This window comes from Orcinus orca, chromosome 3 (genome assembly GCF_937001465.1).
Source record: "Orcinus orca chromosome 3, mOrcOrc1.1, whole genome shotgun sequence".
Classification (NCBI taxonomy): Eukaryota; Metazoa; Chordata; class Mammalia; order Artiodactyla; family Delphinidae; genus Orcinus; species Orcinus orca.
In genome coordinates, this window is record NC_064561.1 from 69973976 (window position 1) to 69991626 (window position 17651).

At 38.2% G+C, this 17651-nt stretch overlaps 1 protein-coding gene across 3 annotated transcripts in view; it reads left to right on the plus strand.

The window, feature by feature from the left end:
• Window positions 1–17651, plus strand: part of CDC25C (cell division cycle 25C) — a 29651-nt gene that overhangs the window by 4091 nt on the left and 7909 nt on the right. Inside the window, exons 3-9 of one of the 3 annotated variants that reach the window (XM_033409838.2) lie at window positions 138–350; window positions 1051–1145; window positions 1855–1900; window positions 3472–3505; window positions 3617–3706; window positions 4674–4742; window positions 8395–8553. In XM_033409838.2, coding sequence (XP_033265729.1) covers window positions 154–350; window positions 1051–1145; window positions 1855–1900; window positions 3472–3505; window positions 3617–3706; window positions 4674–4742; window positions 8395–8553 — 690 coding nt within the window. In that variant the 5' untranslated portion in view covers window positions 138–153. The remainder of the gene's footprint in view (window positions 1–137; window positions 351–1050; window positions 1146–1854; window positions 1901–3471; window positions 3506–3616; window positions 3707–4673; window positions 4743–8394; window positions 8554–17651) is intronic. The other 2 variants (XM_033409840.2, XM_033409841.2) reach the window with 2 other exon arrangements.

Consider the following 17651-nt stretch of genomic DNA (forward strand, 5'->3'; position numbering starts at 1 on the left):
GGAATGCCCCCTCCTTAATATTGATCCGCTTGGTCGCTGCTGGAAAGGGTGGAGGAGGTTCTGACAGCTAGACCATCTGTGATGTACCTGTGTAGATGACGTTCTCCCTCTCTTAGCTACGTTTTATTTTTTCTTAGTGAGAACTCGGAAACCATGTCTGCAGAATTCTTTTCATCTACAAGAGAGGAGGGAAGCCCTGGCTCAGGACCTAGTTTTAGGTCCAATCAGAGGAAGATATTAAACCTGCTCCTGGAGAGAGATACTTCCTTTTCCATCAGTTCAGATCTCCCTAGAACCCCAGTGGAGAAGAAACTTTTTGGTGATTCTGCAAACCTAAGCATTTTGTCTGGGTAAATCCACTTTTTCTTTTCACACCTTATCTCCTTTGCTCTTCTAAACAGTTTTTGGGTTTTTAAAAATTATCCTGGCTCAGAGATCAGGGTTTAAGTCTTAGCTCTGCCCTTGACTAGCCATGTGACCGTTTTGAGTCTCAGGCTTCTTTGCTGTGACATAATATCTTACTAGGATCTTGTGAGAATCAACTGATGTGATGTCTGGGAAAAGTCTTTGAAAACTTTATTGCATTATATGAGTTTCCACTTATTAGTACTACTGTTAACGTTACTGTTACTGTACTTCAAATTCTGGTCATGCTATGCCCTCATGCGTCAGCTAATCAACAAAGTTGGAGAATCACAGATCAGAGAAGTACTGGAGACTCCAGGGAGAAATCAAATCTGTGTTGTTAAGTTGCTCAGGGCAAAAGATGTGTGGTCAAGACCCACCTCAGCCAATTTTTAAAAATTCCCTTGTCTCAATATGTTGGTGAGGAGAAAATGACGTACAGATTATTAGAGTAGAGAAAAGGTGGGAGATTTTTCTCAGCCTAATCTGAAATACTTCCAAAAAACAATTAGCTTTATTTGGACACTGCTCAGATTATGTGATAGTCATTGAGGGGTGTTTCAAATGAAGAGGATAATGTGATCTTTGCCTTTTAAGGATATTACAACCTAATGGGAATCTTGATGTATTATTATGTCTCAACAGAGAAACCCCAAAACGTTGCCTTAATCTTTCGAATCTTAGCAGCGGGGAGATGTCTGCCACTCAGTTTACCACTTCTTCAGACCTTGATGAAACTGGTAGGGAAAAGGGAGGTAAAAGCCTCAAGGGAAGGAATAACTGTTAGGGGTGAGGACAGAGTAGTAGGATAGAGATGGAAGGTGGTAAAAGTAAATAGAGAACCTTGAAGATGGAATTCTTTGAGTACCTAGAGGATTTTTGAGGAGAATGATTCAGCCAATGGGAAGAGAATTGACCCCAATAGGAGTCACTTTTCATTGAGAAAGTTAGACAAGAAGGAATATTTTGTTGACTGATTGTGGGAATGAAAGTGGTAGTTAAAGATGAAAAGTTTATGCCCTAGTCTAATCTCAGCAGAGGCAAAGAAACCAACATAAAGAAATACTTTGTCAACTAATTCTTATGTGTTTTTATAGGGTGTGTACCCCAAAGGAATGTGTTTTACTAGTCAACCATTTTAGTATTTGTTCTGATTTCACATTTCCTGAGTGATAAGCTTTCCTTTCTACTCATGGAAGAAATCTCTGTAGTTTAGCATAATGCACTGCTAATCAGAATTTTTTCTTTCCGTGACACATGTAAATTCTTAAGTTTCCATGAACTTGTACCTTATACCATGGTACCTTGTACCATGAAACTGGTACCTATCAAGAGCCTTTGTGTTCACAAGAGCAGCTTTTGAAATTAATATGGCTCACTGGTAATGAAGAAAATGAGAAGGAAAGACAAAATGCATGGACAAGAATAACTCTTCACATCTGATTGCAGGTCACTTGGATTCTACAGGACCTGAGGAAATACAGTTAGCTGGGATGTAAGTTCTTTTGCGAAATGAACCCCATGCTAAAGCCTTTTCAACACTGGCCTGGGGATTTTATCCTATGCAGACTCTGTAGAGTAGAGAATGTTTCACTTTAGATGTAAGTGGACTTGGGGGCCTAGATTCTTCCCTTGAAATGTTTTTAAGTTTCCAAGATCTAAATTGTGTTGTGAAAATGAAGGCTATTCATTTTTTTTTTTTTTTTTTAAGGCTATTCATTTTAACCATCACATACAATCAGCATTGTCTTTAGAATGGAGGAGAATGGTATACTGCACTTAGATGGAGTATATATATCTTAGTGGTTGAAAGTGTAGAGTGCAGGCTCTGGAATCAGAGTGTCTGAATTCCAGTGGCTTACTACTACTTCACCAGCTGACTCTGACAAGTTTCTTAATTTCAATGGACCTCAGTTTCTTTATTTGTAATAAAGAAATAATAATAATGGAGATAATAATAGCACTTTACATAAATGGCTGCTGTGAGGATTAAATGAAAATGTGTATCTAATGCATACCATACATTTTATAATGTTTATTATTATTACTGTTGAAGATTCTTTGTTGGAGATCTTTTTTTTTAAAATTAATCTATTAATTAATTAACTTTTGGCTGCATTGGGTCTTCGTTGCTGCGCGCGGGCTTTCTCTAGTTGCGGCGAGCGGGGGCTACTCTTCGTTGTGGTGCATGAGCTTCTCATTGTCGTGGCTTCTCTTGTTGTGGAGCACGGGCTCTAGGCACATGGACTTCAGTAGCTGTGGCATACGGGCTCAGTAGTTGTGGCTCGTGGGCTCTAGAGTGCAGGTTCAGTAGTTGTGGCGCACAGGCTTTGTTGTTCCGCAGCATGTGGGATCTTCCTGGACCAAGGATCGAACCCGTGTCCCCTGAATTGGCAGGCGGATTCTTAACCACTGAGCCACCAGGGAAGTCCCGTGTTGGAGATCTTAAAATGTTCAATCAGAGTACTCAGGACTGAAAAGTAATTTTAATTCAACTTCTTAAATTTATCATAAATTTTCCATTTGACTGTTTTAATCTTTTTATAGTATTATTCTTCGATGTTTAGATGAATTAGGTGCCACTTTCATGCACTAGGGAAGGCTTTCCATGAGTATTTTTAATCAATACATGTGAAAATTTTACTTTATATTGCCTGTATTTTCTTTGAATTGTTTATATGTCCTAACCCAGGTAAACTAGATAAAATCTGGAAAGGGAGGATAGAAATTCATAAAAAAATAAATATTAACTCCCAATAGTCAATGCTGAAAAATTAGTAAATTGTAAATTGTGTCTGCATAAGATGTAGGACAAACTCATCATCTTTGATGCATATCTATATATATGGTTATGCCAGTGAAATGAGGTCCTTATCCCCAGGATGTCACTCAATGTCTTGATATTTACCACAGAGAACACCCTACATATTGTTATTGGAAAAGACATATCAACTAGGTACAGGTCTCCTAGAATGGAAGAAAGGAAAAGTGGGATGTCCCAAGCCACTGAAGAATAACCAAATCCTATTTGGGGTTTAACTGACTGGCAGTTTTTTTTATCTACAGGAATTATCACCAACACCTTGTAAAATGCAGCCCAGTGAGTAACTCATCTTTCTTGGGTCTGAGTTTGTCAGGTGGGAAGCAGAGGGCTTCCAGCTTACCTGTGGCTTGAGGATGCTGGATGTTCTCAGAAAACAATCTCTTGTAGGCACAGCTGCTTTGTAGCACTCCGAATGCTTTGGACCATGGCCACAGGAAGAAAGATGCAATATGTAGCTCATCCGCAAATAAAGAGAATGTGAGTCTTTTAATGGAAACCTAGATCCATTAGCAGTTTTCTTCCTTTGAGTGGAACAACTAACTCATCAGTATCATTATGAGACCTAGAGCTGTTTGTGCCTCAGTATGCTAGACAAGCAAATTGCATCACTATGGAAAAAAAATTCTTTATGGTTTGTTTTGTTTTTACCCTTTAAGGTTTGATCCTAGCTCCAAGTCTTCCACAGCAGTTCATCATTATTACTCATGTTCAGTTGATTGCAGTGTAAGGAATTTAGGACTTTTTTTCTTTTTTAAACAGATAGGGATAACTTACATAACTTGTTCACATATTCTTTGCATGGCTTCATATACAAGTCTAGGTTTCTTAATTTCTTCTTATTTCCCCCTTAGCCCAGCTTCTTAGCCCCTATTCTGAGGAAGTCATTGTCCTTTTTCCTCTGAGTCTCAGACCATCCTTCAGTTCCAAGTTGAAACTGGCCTCTCCAAAGCTACCTAATCGCTAAGATAATTCTCTAACTAATCCCTTCAACTAATCCCATTTTCTAGCCATCTTTTTTCTTTTCCCTGCCTCCCATCCTTTCCGCCAGGTCAGTATCTATAAAAGATAGCTGCTGTTCTTCTTTGCTCACATTGCCTAAGTTATGCCCATGTTTTTGGCTGTTCTAATCAGCTTTTTCTTGAATTACAGTCCTTCTAATCTCCCTTTATAATCACTTTTTAAAAATCTCATCATTCCTTCCCCTGTCAGGCTCCCTTTTTCCTCCCTTCATTTGGCTTGTGATCATAAAATTAGTACGCTCCAGAGCAGATCTACACACCATAACAAATCCAAACCATAATTTGTATTTTCAGGGTACGTGGTCAACCTTGGTTACATATACTGTGTTTTGTAAGGATTATTCATGGCTTCATCAGATGAAATGTTTTTGGCAGGGTCTGCTGACACTTCTCTTCCTCCAGCCAATGTAGTTTTTCTTATGCAGGAAAACAGCACTTCAAAGCCCTTGGAGTGGTGGGTACCCAGGAACCTGAGGTCTCCTCTTTTTCTGCTGGTGAGTCACTGGACATCTTCCTCAAGAGTCAACTGAGGTATTGTGGGGTAGAGGATGATAGATCTGGATTTATGTCCCTTTGAATTTTTCAAAGCTGACTTGGGTGAGAAAAGAGGTTGGAGAAGTAACCTTTGAGCAGGGAAAGGGAGGAGATATCCTCTGATCTTTTTATTCATTTAAATTTAAGGAGAAGAAAAAATTCTTAGGCCTTTTAAAAAATTTCCCCTTTATTCTTTAAGTGTTTCCGCCCCCCCTTCCCTGGTTTTAAAAGTACTATGTGCCCATTGTGAAAATGGTATAAAAATAAACTACAATGAGATATCATCTCACACTGGTCAGAATGGCCATCATCAAAATATCTACAAACAATAAATGCTGGAGAGGGTGTGGAGAAAAGGGAACACTCTTTCACAGATAGTGGGGATGTAAATTGATACAGCCACTGTGGAGAACAGTATGGAAGTTCCTTAGAAAACTACAAATAGAACTACCATACAACCCAGCAATCCCACTGCTGGGCATATACCCTGAGAAAACCATAATTCAAAAAGAGTCATGTACCAAAATGTTCATTGCAGCTCTATTTACAATAGCCAGGACATGGAAGCAACCTAAGTGTCCATCAACAGATGAATGGATAAAGAAGATGTGGCACATATATACAATGGAATATTACTCAGCCATAAAAAGAAACGAAATTGAGTTATTTGTAGTGACGTGGATGGACCTAGAGTCTGTCATACAGAGTGAAGTAAGTCAGAAGGAGAAAAACCAATACTGTACGCTAACACATATATATGGAATCTAAGAAAAAAAAAAATGGTCATGAAGTACCTAGGGGTAAGATGGGAATAAAGACACAGACCTACTAGAGAATGGACTTGAGGATACGGGGAGGAGGAAGGGTAAGCTGGGACAAAGTGAGAGAGTGACATGGACATATATACACTACCAAATGTAAAATAGATAGCTAGTGGGAAGCAGCGGCATAGCACAGGGAGATCAGCTCGGTGCTTTATGACCACCTAGAGGGGTGGGATAGGGAGGGTGGGAGGGAGGGAGACGCAAGAGGGAAGAGATATGGGAACATATGTATATGTATAACTGATTCACTTTGTTATAAAGCAGAAACTAACACACCATTGTAAAGCAATTATACTCCAATAAAGATGTTAAAAAAATAAATAAATAAAGGAAAATATAAAAAAGAAAATAGCTACCTCATAGAGAAAAACCACTATTAACATTTTACCTCATTTCTTTCAATCTTTTAACCATGTGTACAGTTTTACAAAGTTGAGGTCATATCATATATATAACTTCATATCCTGTTATTTTAAGTTAATATTACAACTCTTAGTAAACGTTACTTTTTAAGGGATGCTTTTATTCTAACACCTACGTACAATACTTCCCGATTGTTGGACACTTAGGAGTATCCACATTTTGCTTTTACAAATAATGCTATCATGTAAGTTCTTGAGCACAAATTTTTGCCTATGTTAAAAATTTTTTTATTTAGGATTAGTACCAAGACAACATAATTACTGGATTAAAGGGTTTAAATATTTTTTAAGATTTTTGATACATATTGCCAAATTCCTTTCCAAAAAAAGTTCTAAGAATTTATGTTTTCAGGAGCAATCCATGGCTCATTTGGATAATTTGTTATCACTTTAAAAAAATTGCTAATTAGGGCTTCCCTGGTGGCGCAGTGGTTGAGAGTCCGCCTGCCAATGCCGGGGACATGGGTTTGTGTCCCGGTCCGGGAAGATCCCACATGCCGCAGAGCGGCTGGGCCCGTGAGCCATGGCCGCTGAGCCTGCGCATCCGGAGCCTGTGCTCCGCAACGGGAGAGGCCACAGCAGTGAGAGGCCAGCGTACCGCAAAAAAAAAAAAAAAAAAAAAAATTGCTAATTAGATGGGTAAAATGTTTTATTTTATGTTAAAAATAATTAGTAATGATTTCATGTGACTATTAGCCATATATATTTTCTCTAGTGATTGTGTCCTTTGTCCATTTTGCTACTGGAGTCTTAAGTTACCCAGGCACTCACTTGTTGTGATTTTTTCTTCTTTTTTAAATTGAAGTACAGTTGATTTACAAGGTTGTGTTAGTTTCAGGTGTACAGCATCACTTGTTTTTAATAGACTATGGACTTAAGATACTCCAGAGATTTGGATTCTAATCTCAACACTTTGGGAAAGCCATTTTAACATATCCCATGCTAAGTAGATGAAGCTGATCATGTTTCAGATTTTTGATTCCTTGGAATAGGGGAAGACGTGGAGCATGGTAAATTACTACATAATCTTCTGTATATGTGTGTGTGATGTTTTTTAATGTAGTAAAATATACATAACATTTACCATCTAAACCATATTTTTGTGTACAACCCAGTGGCATTAAGTACGTTCACAATGTTGTACAACTATCAGCACTATCCATTTCAGCATTTTTTCATCCTTCAAAACAGAAGCTGTCTACCCATTAAATAATAACTGCGCTTTTCTCCCTCTGGTAACCTCTAGTCTCTTTTCTGTCTCTGTGAATTTGACTACTCTAGGTACTTCATGTAAGTAGAATCATATAATATTTGTCCTTTTGTTTCTGGCTTATCTCACTTAGCATAATGTCTTCAAGGTTCATCCGTATTGTAGCATGCATCAGAATTTCATTCCTTTTTATGGCTGGATGATATTCTGTCATATGAATACACTGCATTTTGTTTATCCATTAATCTGTTGATGGACATTTGAGTTGTTTACACCTTTTGGCTATTGTGAATAATGCTGCTGTGCACATTCGTATAAAAATATCTTCAAACCCCTGCTTTCATTCTTTGGGGTATATACCAAGAAATGGAATTACTGGTCATATACGGTAATTCTATGTTTGATTTTTTTGGGGAACCACCATACCGTTATCCATAGCGACTGCACCATTTGACATTTCCCACAGCAATGTACAAGGGTTCCAATTTCTCCATATCCTTGCCAACACTTATTTTCTGGGGTTTTTTGTTTGTTTGTTTGTTTAATAGTAGCTATCCTAATGGGTACAAAGTAGTATCTCATTGTGGTTTTGATTTGCATTTCCCTAATGACTAGTTATGTTGTGTATCTTTTCATGTGCTGATTGGTCATTTGTATATCTGTGGAGAAATGTCTATTCAAGTCCTGTTTCCTTCTGTTGTTATTGTTGCTATTGTTGTTATTGTTGTTATTGTTGTTGAGTTGTGGGAGTTCTTTATATATTCTGAATTTAATCCCTTATCAGATATGTGATTTGCAAATATTTTATCCTATGGGTTGCCTTTTCACTTTTTTGATAGTATTCATGTGATTTGCAAATATTTTATCCTATGGGTTGCCTTTTCACTTTTTTGATAGTATTCTTCGATGCACAAAAGTTTTTAATTTTGATGAAATCCAGTTTATCTATTTTTTCTTTTGTTGCTTGTGGTTTTGTGTAATATCCAAGAAATCATTGCCAAATCCAAGGTTGTAAAGCTTTCCTCCTATTTTCTTCTAAGAGTTTTATAGTTTTAGCTCTTACATTTAGGTCTTTGATTCATTTTGAGTTAATATCTGTATATGGTGTAAGGTAAGGGTCCTGGATAGTTTTTAATATTGTCAATATAATTCGTAGGACAATGGAAACTTGGTGGAAAGTGAAATGAAACATCTGGACAGTCCTATTACTACAGTTTCAAAATTAGATAAAAATCCAGAGCTAGGAGAAAACCAGACAGAGGAGATTTCAGATGAATTGATGGAGTTTTCTCTGGAAGATCAAGAAGAGGCCAAGGTAAAGTACTCTCTGATGGTGTTTTTGCATTTTTCAAATTCCTTCATTCTTTTTAATTAATTAAGTTTTTGGCTGCGTTGGGTCTTAGTTGCAGCACGCGGAATCTTTCATTGTGGCGGGTGGGTTTCTTTCTAGTTATGGCATGCGGGCTTCTCTCTAGTTGTGGTGCACAGGCTCCAGACCATGTGGGCTCTGTAGTTGCGGTGCATGGGCTTAATTGCCCTGCGGCATGTGGGATCTTAGTTCTCCAACCAGGGATCAAACCTGCGTCCCCTGCATTGGAAGGTGGATTCTTAACCACTGGACCACCAGGGAAGTCCTAAATTCTTTCATTCTTGAATAAATAATATTGTGTATCTAATATGTTGCAGCCACTGTACTATGTGGTAGGTCTGCAGAGATCAAGAAGACATGGTCTCTATACTCTAAGGGCTACCTGACTGATAGGGTATCAGGTCATCATGGGACTGTTATTACTGCTGGGTGAGAAGGTTCGTTAGCAGTTTGAGTAGATCACCATCAATGTAATCTTGTGTAAGTGATGCCTCCAGAATAATAGTAATAGATGGGATATACTTAGCATGATTTTTTAAGTATTTTACAATATATATTTTTGTCTTTTATCCTCCCCATATCATTGAGAGGAATATCTGAAGCCTGTAGCTTATTGGCGATGTACTGAAATATCAAAGATAGTTTCTGAGGCAGTTAGATTTTCTGAATCAACTCCATTTCTTTGAAACAAATATGTGTTTTTTGTTTTGGCTTGCCTTGTGGCATGGGGGATCTTCCCCAACCAGGGATTGAACCTGCACCCCCTGCATTGGAAACATGGAAACATGGAGTCTTAACCACTGGACTGCCAGGGAAGTCCAGGGGGTGTGTTTTTTAAACTTATTCATTTTACAAGGTAATATGATATAGCTGAGTTAGAACCCTTGGATTCTGGTCCTTATTCTCTTATGTAGTGTTATGACCATGAACAAGACACTTAACCACTCTAAGGCTGAGTTTCTCAAATATAAAATGGAGAGCATAATGATAATAAACACTTCCACAAGAGAATCATTGTTAATATGATAAAGTATTAAAAGCAGTTTGTAATAATATACCTACTTTATTATTGTTAATAAAAACTAGTATAAGCTGTTAACAATATTCAGTAAGTATTTATTAGGAAGCTGGTATGCACCAGGTGCTGTGCTAGAACTAAGAACAGAGTCATGATTAAGATGGACAAGATTCCTAATTTTCATGTAGTTCCTATTTGTATTTTTTCTAGTCAAGAAGATAGATAATGCAAGTAAGTCAATAAACAAGATAATGATTGTCAAAAGTGCAGTGAATGGCAGAGTGATAGGAAAAAGGGACCTAGGAGTTTGGGATGGTACTACTTTTAACTTCAATCTGAGTAACTGGAGAAATGGTGACACTGTAATGAATTTGAAAAGAAACGTGAATTCAAAGGGAATAAGATGTGTTCAGTTTTGGACATTTCAGTTAGAGACAGTAACAGGAAGCTTAAATGGAAATACTGAATGAGGAATTGGAACCATCAGGGCTGGAAATGTACGTTTCAGAACCATCTGCATAGAGGAAAAAATGAAGGCTAGTGACTCCAAGTTTAAAAGCAGAGAGAAAGTTTGTGAAGAAGGAGTAATAGCCACGAAAGAGTCTAATGAGGTAGATACATAACAGGAATAACATCATTCAAGGATCAGAAAGGAGAGATCTAGGGCACAGAGGTGTCAATTTTATTTTCATCACCCCACACAGAAATTCTTTGTAGAGTTGTATAGTTTTAACTCTTAAATTTGGGTCTTGTTCCATTTTGAATTAAGTTTTGCTTATGGTGTAAGGTAAGGGTCAAATTTCATTCTCTTGCATGTGAGTATCCAGTTTTTCCGGCCCTATTTGTTGAAAAGCCTGTCTTTTCCTGATTGAAAGGTCTTGGCACCATTGTCAAAAATCATTTGACTGTGTATGTGAGGGTTTATTTCTGGACTCCCTATTCTATTCCGTTGGTCTAGGTGTATCTTTACAGAACCATAGTTCCAATTACTGTAGCTTTGTAATAAGTCATTTTATATATTTTCTTATTTCACAAAGTATATTTGAATATATTCTTCTTGAAAGAAAATTAGGGTTAATTAGCCTTGGGTATTATGTTTTTCTGACCACCATTCCCAATCCTGATTGAAGGATGACTTTGAGATTATTTGGGGTTAGAGGGAAAAGTCAAGAGCATGGGAGTCAATAGAGCATATTGGGCTAAAAAGTATGGACTCTAGAGCCAGACTGCCTGGGTTCATAGCTTGACTCTGCCACTTTTACCTGTATGGGTGAGTCATATGATCTTGCTATGCCTCAGTTTCTTTTAAATTAATTAATTAATTTGTTTGTTTGTTCGTGGCTGCGTTGGGTCTTCGTGCCCGTACGCAGCTTTCTCTAGTTGTGGCGAGCGGGGACTACTCTTTGTTGCATGCTTGGGCTTCTCACTGGGTGGCTTCTCTTGTTGAAGAGCATGGACTCTAGGTGTTCTTCCTATGTTTTCCTCTAAGAGTTTTATAGTGTCCAGTCTTACATTTAGGTCTCTAATCCATTTTGAGTTTATTTTTGTGTATGGTGTTAGGGAGTGTTCTAATTTCATTCTTTTACATGTAGCTGTCCAGTTTTCCCAGCACCACTTATTGAAGAGACTGTCTTTTCTCCACTGTATATTCTTGCCTCCTTTATCAAAGATAAGGTGACCATATGTGTGTGGGTTTATCTCTGGGCTTTCTGTCCTGTTCCATTGATCTATATTTCTGTTTTTGTGCCAGTATCATACTGTCTTGGTTACTTTGTAGTGTAGTCTGAAGTCAGGGAGCCTGATTCCTCCAGCTCTGTTTTTCTTTCTCAAGATTGTTTTAGCTATTTGGGGTCTTTTGTGTTTCCATACAAATTGTGAAATTTTTTGTTCTAGTTCTGTGAAAAATGCCACTGGTAGTTTGATAGGGATTGCATTGAATCTGTAGCTTGCTTTGGGTAGTACAGTTATTTTCACAATGTTGATTCTTCCAATCCAAGAACATGGTATATCTCTCCATCTATTTGTATCATCTTTAATTTCTTTCATCAGTGTCTTATAATTTTCTGCATACAGGTCTTTTGTCTCCTTAGGTAGGTTTATTCCCAGATATTTTATTCTTTTTGTTGCAATGGTAAATGGGAGTGTTTTCTTAATTTCACTTTCAGATTTTTCATCATTAGTGTATAGGAATGCCAGAGATTTCTGTGCATTAATTTTGTATCCTGCTACTTTACCAAATTCATTGATTAGCTCTAGTAGTTTTCTGGTAGCATCTTTAGGATTCTCTATGTAAAGTATCATGTCCTCTGCAAACAGTGACAGCTTTACTTCTTCTTTTCCGATTTGGATTCTTTTTATTTCCTTTTCTTCTCTGATTGCTGTGGCTAAAACTTCCAGAACTATGTTGAGTAATAGTGGTGAGAGTGGGCAACCTTGTCTTCTTCCTGATCTTAGTGGAAATGCTTTCAGTTTTTCACCATTGAGGACGATGTTGGTTGTGGGTTTGTCATATAAGGCCTTTATTATGTTGAGGAAATTTCCCTCAATGCCTACTTTCTGGAGGGTTTTTATCATAAATGGGTGTTGAATTTTGTCGAAAGCTTTCTCTGCATCTGTTGAGATGATCATATGTTTTTTCTCCTTCAGTTTGGCAGCAGGATTCTTAACCACTGGGCCACCAGGGAAGTCCCTGAGCTTTTCTTTGTGAGAAGTTTTGTTTTGTCGTCGTTGTTTTTAACTATTTTATTTTATTTTTTGGCTGCGCCGCATGGCATGCGAGACCTTAGTTCCCTGACCAGGGATTGAACCCATGCCACCTGCACTGGAGACGTGGAGTCTTAACTACTGGACCTCCAGGGAAGTCCCTGTGAGAAATTTTAAAATTACTAATTTAATCTCTTTATTTTTTGCAGGTCTAGTCAGATTTTCTGTTTTTTTTCTTGACAATAGTTTTTGCCTTTTTAGGAATTTTCCTGTTTAATCTAAGTTTTCTCATTCATTAGAATATAATTGTTCATAGTATACCATTATGATTTTAAAAAATTAATTAATTAATTAATTTATTTTGGCTGAGCCAGGTCTTAGTTGAGGCATGTGGGATCTTTCAGTTGTGGCATGCGGGCTCTTAGTTGCGGCATGCATGTAGGATCTAGTTCCCCAACCAGGGATCAAACCTGGGTGCCCTGCATTGGGAGCACAGAGTCTTACCTACTGGACCACCAGGGAAGTCCCACCAGGGAAGTCCCCACCAGGAAGACCACATATAGAAGGGGACTTCTATATGATTGGTTGTAATGTCCTCTCTTTCATTTGTGATTTTAGTAATTTGAGTCTTTTCTCTTTTTTTCCTGGTCAGTCTAGCTAAAGGTTTATCAATTTTGTTGATTTTTTCAAAGAAACAACTTTTGGTTCTGTTGTTTTTCTCTATTGTTTTTCTATTTTCTACTTCACTGAGTTTTGCTCTAATCTGTCTTATTTCCTTCCTTCTGCTTGCTTTGGATTTAGTTTCTTCTTTAGTGGAGGTTAGGTCATTGACTTGAATTCTTCCTTCTTTTTTATTATAGATATTTACAGCTATAAATTTCATCTAAGCACTGGTTTAGTTGCATTTTTACCTAAGTTTTTGTATGTTATATCTTCATTCTCATTCATCTCAAAGTATTTTCTGATTTCCCTTGTGATCTTTTTTGACCCACTGGTTATTTAGGAGTGTGTTAATTTCTACATATTTGTGAGTTTTCCAGATTTTTTTCTATTATAAATTTCTAACTATTCCATTGTGATCAGAGAACATACTTTGTATCACTTCAATCCTTTAAAATTTATTGAGGCTTGTTTTATGTCCCAGTATATAGTCTATCCTGGAGAATGTTCCATGTGTATTTGAGAAGAATGTATATTCTACTGTTTGTTGGGTACAGTATTCTACAGATGTCTGTTAGATCTATTTGGTTTATAGTATTGCTTCAGTTTTTGAGCTTTCTAAAAATGGAACCATACTAAATGAGGCCATCACTGGCCTTGCTATTCTCACCACGGCATTTGTTGTTCCTTCAGCCTGAAACACTCTTCCCCTGGGCAAACATGATTTTCTCCCTCATTTCGGTCTCTTATCTCCACATATGTCACCTTAACAGAAAGGCCTTTCCCGACAAACTTCTAACCCCAATATTTTTCCTGTCTTTTATCCTTCTTTATTTTTTACTTACAGCACTTTTCACTACATGAAAGTACAGAGTATATTTATTTGTTTGTCTCTTCCACTCTCTGATTCACTGCTGTGTCACCTGGTATGTACTTAAAAATTGTCAAACAGGTATGTGAATGTGGAAGTCTGGAAGTAAGAGCAGAAGTCTTGAGAGAAAAATTTGAGAGTCATCAGCATAGAGGGAAAGTTTAAATTCATGGGTAGAAAAAAGTCACCTGTGGCAAGAGTGAGGAGATTGAAAAAGGGCCCGGTCCTAGCCCTGAATCCAACATCTGTTAGAGGTTTGGTAGGTGAGGAAGCTTGACAAAGAAGACTGAGAAGGAGCAACAGAGAGGTAGAAGCATCACAGTTCTTTTAGTAAACAGTTGTCTATACTAGGACTAAACTAAGAAACTAGGCTGTGCCATTGAAGCTAAATAAGGGATTAGCCAAGTCAGTGGAAGGCACTGTGAAATTCAGGATGATACATGGCTAAAGAAGTGACCGTCTGATGTGACAACAAGAAGATTGTTGATAACCTTGACAAGAGCAGTAGAGCGGTACAGACAGAAGCCAAGACTATGTGTGCTGAAGAGCATATAAGCCATGAGGAAATGATGATGCCTCCTCAGTTTACAAAGTAATAATTATCTAATTTAACATTTTAATAAAATCTGCAAGTAGAATTGAACTTTTCTCCTTTCTGGCCTTTGCAATGCTTTAAAACTCCCAGATTTGGAAAGTGTTCATTGATTCCTTAAACAATGAAAGTCATTAGTTGGTAGATCTAAGACAGCTGGTCCTGGGATCTCCCCTCACTAGCTTCTGGTAACTGGGAAACTTCTAACTGGCTAGACAAATCTAAAGTGTCATCATCATCATTCCTCTATGACCTACCACTTATACTCCTTGCAATAAGTTGCCATTTGTTTTTATATAAATGTATTGGAAAGTATCTGTCAAAACAGTAGTGGCTGTTTCTGTTTGTTAAAGTAGTTTTTTGCTATCATTTATTTCTGGCTTCTTGTCCTTGGACAATATGAAACCCAAAGAGATGTTTATCACCTTCGTTATCACCATCATAATAGCTACCAAAAACCTAAAGCTTCAGTGCAACAGAATAGATATTCGAGAAACAGACTCATGCATATATGGTCAATTGATAATAAACCAAGACACAAAAGCAATTAAATGGAGAAAGCATAGTCTTTTCAACAAGTTGTGCTGGAGCAATTGAAAATCCATCTGAAAAACAAATACTTCAATCTATACTTCACACCATATATAGAAATTAGCACAAAATGGATCATGGGCCTAAATATAAAACCTAAAACTGTAAAACAACTGAAGGAAAAAACAGGAGGAAAATGTTTGTGACCTTGTGTTAGGCAAAGATTTCTTAGATGTAATACTAATACATAGATACATTTCACTTAGTAGATAATTAATTCAAACTCTTTAAAATGAGCCCTTAGCTTAATAATTACAGTGTGTTCTAGAGAGGCTCTTTTGGTTAAAAGAAACAAAGATTGCACTAAGGCCAGCAAATTTGAAATTCTGATCTGGCTTCCTCCTGCATTCTTCTCAGGGCAAAACTGAAGTTATATGAAGGGAAGTCTGTCATGGAGGCTGGGTAGCCTACTCCTCAGTTCTTCACCACATTTCCTCTACCACCATACCTTTGGTTCATCCATCCATTCATTGGCGTCATGGCCTTTGACTATATCTCTTGGCTTCTTCCTTTCAATAAAGCTTTGGCTTCTGCTGCTGCCTAATTATTTTGATATTTTCCAAGTTAGACTATCAGAGAGGGAACCTGATTGGCCCAGGTTATGTTTACATATTCTTGACCACTAAATAGGAGTGTTCAGTCAGCAATATGGTCCAGTCACCAGTGGCTTGGAGTAGGGTTGTGGAGACATAGGGAGATGACTGGCAGGGGTCCAAAGGAAAAGGTAGGTATAGAATGTTGGTATATCAAATGTGAACTGTACCTTCAACTGGTACCATGAACAATGGAGTTTTCCTTAGGACCATGGGTGTGACAAACACTGTAGTGTAGATATAGTTATTGTAAAGTAAAATACTGATGTTCATGTTTTCTTCTCCTAGAAACCATTTATTACCAATATGTGTTCTAATTTTGGCTCTCTTATCTCTTATTTAGGAGGTCTAGCACCCTCCTAAATCAATCCATGGCAATTAGTGAGGTGAGTGTATAAAGAAGGAAACAGAGGATAAGAATCTTGAATTAGTTGAAACTTGCCATCAGAGGTCTTTTAATATATCCCCCTGCCTCTGGGTATATAACACACATATCATGCCTTTCAAAGAGACAATTAGTCCATCCTCCTGTATTAAGTCTATTCCTGGGCCAGCAACTCCCAAACTAGTTCTTCATGGTATTTAATCTACTTTTTTCCTGATGGGCTTCATAGTATCAATCCTGTAATGGTCATCCTGATATTAGATTCTAGTGTTTTCTTTTTCCTTGCATGCTGCTTATTTTGCTATATTTCTTCCCCATTCATCCCCTTTAAGAAGGCTGAATGACATTTTTTCTCTCTCACTCCACAGATTGAAAATATTAAAAAAAAAAAATTTTTTTCCCAGAAAGTTCCAAAAAGTAAGCTTGAATTTGCCCACACAGGAAACTATTTACATAACATTTACATTGTATTAGGTATTATAGGTATTAGGTATAGGTATAGGTATTAGCTGTATTATAATCTAGAGATGATTTAAAATATACAGGAAGGACTTCCCTGGCAGTTCAGTGGTTAAGACTCCACACTTCCACTGCAGGGGGCATGGGTTCGATCCCTGGTCAGGGAACTAAGATCCCACATGCCGTGCAGCATGGCCAAAAAATAAATAAATAAAATACAGTATACAGGAGGATGTTCATAGATTATATACAGATACTACATGGTTTTAAGTAAGGGACTTGAGCGCCCCTAGATTTTGGTATCTGTAGTAGTCCTGGAACCAGTCTCTCACAGATACCAAGGGACAACTATATACTCTTGCTTCTTAGTACTTTTTCACCCAGGCTAACTTTTTTGGCTTGTCATCTTCGGTTTTGTCGGGGTTCTTAAATCTTGATTGTCAGGATCTTAGACTTCCTTGGTGGCACAGTGGTTAAGAATCCGCCTGCAGGGCTTCCCTGGTGGCGCAGTGGTTGAGTCCGCCTGCCAATGCACGGGACACGGGTTTGTGCCCCGGTCCGGGAAGATCCCACATGCCGTGGAGCGGCTCGGCCTGTGAGTCATGGCCGCTGAGCCTGCGCGTCCAGAGCCTGTGCTCTGCAACGGGAGAGGCCACAACAGTGAGAGGCCTGCATATTGCAAAAAAAAAAAAAAAAAAAAAAGAATCCGCCTGCCAATGGAAGGGACATGGGTTCGATCCCTGGTCCGGGAAGATCCCACATGCTGCAGAGCAACTAAGCCCGTGTGCCACAGTTACTGATCCTGTGCTCTAAAGCACACGAGCTACAACTACTGAGCCCTCGTGCCACAACTACTGAAGCCCGCGCGCCCCAACTACTGAGTTTGCATGCCACAGTTACATGCCACTGAAGCCTGCGTACTGAGCCCATGTGCTGCAACTACTGAAGCCCGTGTGCCTAGAGCCTGTGCTCTGCAGCAAGAGAAGCCCCTGCAATGAGAAGCCTGCGCACTGCAACGAAGAGTAGCACACACCGCAATTAGAGAAAGCCCGCTTGCAGCAAGAAGACCCAACACAGCTGGAAAAGAAAAATTGTTTTTTGATTGTCAGGGTCTTAGGATCCCATAGAGAAACTATCATATGACTGGAGGAACTAAGCTTGCATTTGCTTTC